This window comes from Notothenia coriiceps, unplaced genomic scaffold, assembly GCF_000735185.1.
Source record: "Notothenia coriiceps isolate Sejong01 unplaced genomic scaffold, NC01 NC01_scaffold00009800, whole genome shotgun sequence".
Taxonomy (NCBI): domain Eukaryota; kingdom Metazoa; phylum Chordata; class Actinopteri; order Perciformes; family Nototheniidae; genus Notothenia; species Notothenia coriiceps.
In genome coordinates, this window is record NW_011342501.1 from 36391 (window position 1) to 43638 (window position 7248).

General features: G+C 45.7%; 1 protein-coding gene across 1 annotated transcript; it reads right to left on the reverse strand.

The window, feature by feature from the left end:
- Positions 1-2643: 2643 nt before the first annotated feature.
- On the reverse strand, positions 2644-6818 carry LOC104945590 (leucine-rich repeat serine/threonine-protein kinase 1-like). The gene is made up of 4 exons (XM_010771288.1): positions 6627-6818; positions 4447-4618; positions 2770-2949; positions 2644-2651 (listed from the first exon to the last, which is right to left on the reverse strand). Exons 1-4 carry the CDS (start codon positions 6801-6803, stop codon positions 2644-2646), a joined length of 537 nt encoding a protein of 178 aa, XP_010769590.1. The 5' UTR covers positions 6804-6818.
- Positions 6819-7248: the final 430 nt, after the last annotated feature.

A 7248-nucleotide genomic window follows, 5' to 3' on the forward strand; every position in this document is an offset into this window, starting at 1 on the left:
TTGGTCTGGTGTCTTGCCTCTGTTGCGTTCACTGAACACGGGAAATTACAGTCCTGCCGTCGTCTCTTGTGTCATGATGAGGTTCACGTAAAGCACGGTTAATGTATTATATTATTGAGGTGTCTCAAATATACGTCAATCAAGTGGCACCTGCTAACGGGGTGGTGGATGATAGTTTTACATCTAAAAACGTATTTTTTCGCGACCGGTCGATCGCGATCGACTGGTTGGCGACCACTGCTCTAGCTCTAAACTACTCGCCAAGTGGCAAGGACCCTTCGTGGTCACACGACGAGTGGGGGACGTAGATTATGAGGTGGTGCGTTCTGACAGGGGGGGAGCAACACAGATTTACCACCTTAACCTCCTGAAAGCATGGAGGGAGGTGGCGTCGGTTTCTCTGGCCACCACGGTGATTGAGAGAGATGAGTTGGGACCGGAGGTCATTAAAAGCAACAAAGTAGCCCCGGTCTGTTGTGGCGACAATCTCTCACCGGGCCAGAGAGCAGACGTTGCTTCGTTGCAAAGGCAGTTTGCCGACGTGTTCTCTACGCTGCCAGGGCGCACCTCTCTCATACACCACCGCATAGAAACGCCCCCGGGCGTGGCCATTCGTTCACGGCCCTATCGGCTGCCTGAACACAGGAGGAAAATTGTTCAGGCGGAGCTTCAGGCTATGCTAGAGATGGGAGTGATAGAAGAGTCCACCAGTGACTGGTGTTGCCCCGTCGTGCTGGTACGTAAGTCCGACGGGTCAATCCGGTTCTGTGTGGACTACCGCAGGGTGAACGAGGTGTCCAAATTTGATGCTTATCCAATGCCCCGGGTCGACGAACTCCTGGATCGGCTAGGCACTGCTCGCTTTTACACGACGCTGGATTTAACCAAAGGCTATTGGCAGATTCCCCTTTCTCCAGAGTCTAAGGAAAAAACGGCCTTCTCCACTCCGTATGGTTTATACCAATTCATCACACTTCCTTTCGGGTTGTTCGGAGCTCCAGCCACCTTCCAGCGGCTCATGGACCGGGTGCTGCGTCCCCACTCTGCATATGCTGCTGCTTACTTGGATGATGTCATCATTCACAGTGAGACATGGGAGCAGCATATGCAGCAGGTGGGGGCGGTGCTCGAGTCCCTGAGGCAGGCGGGGCTCACGGCCAACCCGAAGAAGTGTGCGGTTGGACGGAGGGAGGTACGGTATCTGGGGTACCACTTGGGCGGCGGGCAGGTGCGGCCACAGATAGAGAAAACAACCGCCATTTCAGCCTGTCTGGCGCCCAAGACGAAAAAAGAGGTCAGGAGGTTCATGGGGCTGGCCGGCTACTACAGGCGGTTCATCCCGTCCTTTTCGGAGCTGACCAGTCCCCTGACCGACCTGACCCGAAAGGGTGCTTCAGATCCGGTCCAGTGGACGGAGCGGTGTCAGCTGGCGTTTGAGAGGGTTAAAAAAGCCCTCTGTGGTAAGCCGCTTCTGTATTCTCCTGACTTCTCTCTCCCTTTTGTGTTGCAGACCGACGCCTCGAACAGTGGGGTGGGGGCCGTTTTGTCCCAGCACGTAGAGGGGGTCGACCGCCCCGTACTGTACATTAGCCGTAAGCTCGCCCAGAGGGAGGTGAACTACAGTACGGTGGAAAAGGAGTGCCTCGCCATACGGTGGGCGGTCGGCGCCCTGCGGTACTACCTCCTGGGGCGCCCTTTCACCCTCTGGTCGGACCATGCCCCGCATGAAGGATGCCAACGCTCGGATCACTCTGTGGTATCTGGCGTTGCAGCCTTTCAACTTCAATGTGATCCACAGGCCGGGTAACCGGATGGTCGTGGATGATTTCCTCTCTCGCTCGGTGGAGGGGGGAGTTAGATTGAGGCCGGCGGGATCCCGGCCTGAGTCAGGCGGTGGGGGTATGTGGCAGCGGGGTGTGGTAGGGCGCCGGCTGCTGGAGTGAAGGGAGTGGCTCGGCCGGAGGCCAGACAGCTGATCGAAATCAGGTAATCAGTCACTGAATAAAAGCATGTGGTAACCTGGTTCTGGTCTGTCTTGCAGTAGGCGGGATCCTGGAAGGACGCCAAAGGACCTGTGAAGGATCCTGCAAGGGCAACGTGTTTTGTGTATGTTTAACAATAAACCCCTGTGTTACAACCAAACCCTGCTCTTTCCGTCCCTCATTGAACCCTGTGTGAGCGGAGAGGCTCACACTTAGTTTTGTGATTACAGGAGGTTCTGCCAGGGTCTTTGGACAGAAGTGTAATTGCTGTACAGACTGTAAAGACCCCTGAGGCTAATTTGTAGTACAGGATATTGGAATGAAAAAATGAAATTTGATTCATTGATTTCATTTGAGCAGTAATGTGTCCTTTTCATTACTTTATAATCACGTAATAAATATACAAGTGTAAATTAGATTGTATTTCTGCATGACAAATGTAAACATAAAAACAGACATGATCTCTTCAAAAATGTTTCAGTGCATAATCAGGTTGTCTTGGCTCCTTAAATAGACACACATAACCAACCACCACCCAGCAATTCAAGTGTAAAAGTGTGTATCAGTATGAGTACACACATGCTTTCCATTTGGCTAATTATGTTTCTTTCCTTCTTCCGGCCACTGACACTGAAATTGATCAAGGTGTGCAATCATTATGTTAACCATCTAAAAGGGATACTCAGAGGAGACAAAGGGGAGTAGAATAGGAGTAACAGGAATAGTACAAATGTGGTATTTATTTTCCAACTGAATAAAGATGGATTGTTTGTGTATATTACCCTACCTGCTTGTGCAGCAGCATACAGTGGCAGCCCCGTAATGACAGCGAACTCATCGCTGTGGACGGCACAGTCCTTGGTGTCAGCAGCGTAGCCGTGGACCAGCAGCCGCACCACGTCCAGCTGACCTTGCTGGCAGGATGTCGCCAGCATAAAGTTCAACAAGTCTCTCCTCAGACATGGACCTGAGAGGTAGCCCAGAGATTAGTGTGAGGACTCTTCATCAACCAACACACACACTGCAGGGCTTCCTTTAGTCCAACAGACCATTTCAAATTACCATGCGGAACCCATCAGACCCATTATTTACTCTGTGGGGGAAACTTCTGTAGCAATTGGAGTCAGGACTCAAAAGAGACACGATGGAGAGCTGGAGCTTTGATGTCAAACACTGATGGTTTATTTGGAGCTTCGGCCGGAGAATTCACAAAACAAGTCAGGAGTCAGAGGTTCTGACTGCACGGTAGAGTTGCCACAATCAATTCTGAAGAACCTTTCTCTCGTAAGAACTTTTAACTGGTTTGCTTGAGAGTAATCAACATTTCACTAGATAGCCTAAACAGCTGGGGACACTGAATTACTTGCAGTTGATGCTAATGGCCTCGAAGATTTCACACCTTTCGAGTCATCAAGCCCGAGAAGGAAGCGTTCCAAATCTCCCCGTAACAATAAACTATCTTTGACCGCAAGATGCCCGGTCGTAACAATAAAACCATCTCTGACCTAAAGTTGCCGTGTCATAAACTGGCAACAACAACAAATGGTCAAAACAGCCCCCCTCCTCAAGGGAGATAACAGATGGCCAAGGTTGGTCATCTGCGTCAGAGGGCAAAAGGTAAACATCTATGGAAATTATTCCCTGACATACTCAACAATGGTTCTGTCAATGTTGAAAGGAAGGTCAAAAATGATATTATTTTGGTGTGTAAGATACTCAATCTCTATATTTTTTGTAAAAAAAGTATATATTCATATTCTACTTACAGTTTGGTATTAAACCGTTTAAAATGTACCAGTGTCATACTCTCCAGCACGCTCAGGTCAAGGTGAGGACATGGTGTGAGTCTTAATCAAAAGCAAGGTCATGTTAGGATTATGTGACATAGTAACACCAGCAAGCGGAATAGATTAACCAAGGAGGAAAACAAATGAATGTTATTAGAAAGTATTTGTCCTGTAAAGAGTCCTGTGTGGTCCGGATATACTGAATGTTAGTGAAGTCAGTTGAATTACTGAGTCATACAATTCCCATAATTCGATCCCTTTCTATAACTTTATTAGACCCTCACTTTCTGGTTAAAATACATCGCTTGACCAACTGCACACCTCAAGTTTGTAACTCAGGTTTCTTTTTTTTATATAAATTTGCATCTCAAAGTCCAGGCTGAGATAACCCGTGGACATCACAAACACATTGTTGGAATTATTTTCAGAGACACAGGGGACATTATATAAAATTTACATTAAAATGGTGGAGTGTCTCTTTTTAAAATATTGCAAAGCGGTTTAGCATTAACTTTGACAGCAGTAACACACAATGAATATATCATTTAATAAACTTCAGGACATCAACTGGCCTTCGATTCAATGAATGTATTGTATACAGTACATGTTACTTGTGAAACTAAAGGTTTGCCCTGTTCCATATATCATGAATCTTAAACTGTTTCTTTTCCTCTTACCAGGGATGGAGTCCAGCAGCTCTTTGACCACGCTGGCGTGGCCGTAGTACGCTGCCAGGATGGCTGGGTTGCTGCTGGATGGTTCCTGAAGTAAAATGATACGGGCTTCTCTCAGGAGGTAAGAGACACTCTGCAGATCACCATGCTGAGAGGCAACACAAAGAAGACCAACCTGTAGGAACACGCACAAACAAAGACACAGATTCATCATTGGAGTAGTCATATGTACAGTGGTTTGCAAGAGTATCAGATTTGTCTGAATCACAAATGATACACAAACACATTTTTCCATTCAGTGTTTTTATAGAAAGTCATATGCTCTAAAACAGTGGTTCCCAACCTGGGGTTCCCAAAGATCGCAGGGGGGGCGCCAGGCCTCAGATGATTTGAGGCCAAATATCATATTTAGACTTTTTTTTTTTTTTTTACATATAATTGTAACGCAATACATGATTGTCACTAAAAGCCTTGTCTCTACAATACAATACAAAATATATCAAATAATTGATTAATTCATTTGAATACAAATTCAAGTTAGTATAGCTATTAAAGGCATAAAAAGACAGCAATGTATAATTCTTTCTTTAATAGAAATATTTCTTCTGCTCGTAAAGTGTCCAAACCGGGCTTGTCTGGATAAGCGCATTTTTAAAACATAGTCATTGTCCATGTCGGTTTCAGTTGGATTATTTGTCACAGTTCCTCCGATCAGATCGGTCTCCTCCATTTTGTAGATTATTTACGACTTTTGAATCCACATAAACACATCGGCAAAATCTGGCTTACTTTGAGCATGTGTTTTAAATAGTTTAATCCCTTTGTGAATTGTTTACACTTGCGCGCCGTCCTTTAATTTCTTCATACAGCGGGAATCCAAATGAATTAATCCTGAGTCCAATAACCATCAGTCACTCCAATAGTGCTCCTTAATTACGCTTTCATCCTCCTTTAACAAAATACTTCACATTCATCCAGTTTGTGACAGTAGTTGTAGCATTTTGAGACTTTTAAACTTTAATTACCACTGTCCCCCCTTTGTGTGTGTGTGGGGGGGGGGGGGGGGGCGCAACTTCCAACAGGAGTCATTTGGGGGGGGGCTCTTGGGAAAAAAAGGTATACTTTCATTGACAACATTAATTATCCTTCAGTAAATCTTTTAAAGAAAATTAAAAACAGAAAATTGCTGCCTGCATCAGTGTCATCCCCTACACATTAGTATTTGGTAGAGCAGACTTTGGTGAAGTAAAAGCAGGAAGTCTTTGAGGGTAATGTCTAGCAGCTGGGCGCAGTGTTCACAGGGATTTCTGACCGCTCTCCTCTGCAGATCTGCTCCAGGTTTTCAGGTCGGTTGGATGATGCTTGTGGACCGCAGCTTTCAAAAAGTGCCACAGATTGGATGGGAGGAGATCTGGACTTTGCCTTGGCCACTGCATGGCATTATCCTCTCTGTTTGGTGTCTGGAATCATTGACCTGCTGAAAGGTCAAGTTCCTCCCTAGCAGTGTGTCCTGAGGCAGTGTATGCTTTGCACCACACATAGCACCTTGAATTTTTGAATATGTCCATCTTCATCTCATTAGAGCGCTCGTCCTTCTGGTTCTCTCTTGTGCCTACTGGCAAACTCCAGAAGCTTTGATACTGTATGGTTGTTCTTGAGAAAAAAAACCTCCCATACAGGCCAGTATCATGCAGAGCTCCTGATATGGTTGGCTGGGGCACCTTCACTCCTGTTGCTGTGGTCCTGCCTGATGCTCACCTTACTACTTCTCTTATCCAGAGGAATGTTGACATCCACCTGGATTCATCTTCATCATCTTCTTATTTATAGAAGTGGTCTTTTCAAAAATGTGGACTACCTATGTTGTAAATGTGTTATCTTTTTAATTGACACACAACATCTACTGCAGGTCTGTCCGTCCTGGGAGAGGGATCCCCCTCTGTTGCCCTCCCTGAGGTTTCTCCAATCTTTTTGGAGGTGTTTCCTTGTCCGAGGTCTGGGTCAAAGGACAGAGGGTGTTGTGTTCATATTTATTTTCTGTACATACTGTAAAGTCCACTGAGATAAATGTCAATGTGTGATATTGGGCTATATAAATGAACTCTGAGTGATGGAGGTCTCTCTGTGGCCTCCCTCAATAGTAACAGTAACATCTTTAAATCTTAAATGTTACGTGTGCTCACCCCATCGATGTGAGGCACTGCTGCGCTGCACTCTACACAGCAGGCCTGTTGAATCAGCTCCCTGGCAGCCTCATTCTCTCCTTCTTCATAGGCTGCCCGGATGTTGTCCAGAGTGGGAGAAGTTACCATAGCAGACCCAGGAACCGGATCTTCCACCAACGATGCCTTGGCTCCCATTTCCTCCCCAGGGCCTGATGGAGCAGAGGACAGACACAGTGGCGTAATGGGAGTTAGAAAGAGTATTTGTGAGCAGGAATGGGATCAAACGAAGGCTTTAGCATTCTGCAGGTTGAACAAATTGTATCACACTGTTAGCTGCATATGCCGAGAACTAGGTCACCCTATTAAAGAATACTCTCATAGTATGAGAGAGGCTGAAGCTGAATGAAACATTGCACACTGTGACACTGAACTCAGATCTCACACAGATATTGTTTATTAAAGGATAATTCTAAACTATTGGACCGTTGATGAGCATATATTATGTGTCTAGCTCTCTCTTTAGCTTAAGATGGTAACTGAGATTGTTCTGAAGTATTGAGACTTTGTGTTAAATGCTTTCATTTCTTATGGATTCATGATAAAATAGATGTTTAGAGTACAATGACTAATGAGATATTGT

Excerpts from the sequence above, each read along its gene's own strand:
- LOC104945590 (XM_010771288.1), bottom strand. The coding sequence starts at position 6,803 with ATGGGAGCCAAGGCATCGTTGGTGGAAGATCCGGTTCCTGGGTCTGCT. Across the intron at positions 4,619-6,626 it reads CAGTGCCTCACATCGATGGG|GTTGGTCTTCTTTGTGTTGC; the intron begins GTGAGCACACGT and ends GTGTTCCTACAG. Across the intron at positions 2,950-4,446 it reads GCTGCTGGACTCCATCCCTG|GTCCATGTCTGAGGAGAGAC; the intron begins GTAAGAGGAAAA and ends GCTACCTCTCAG.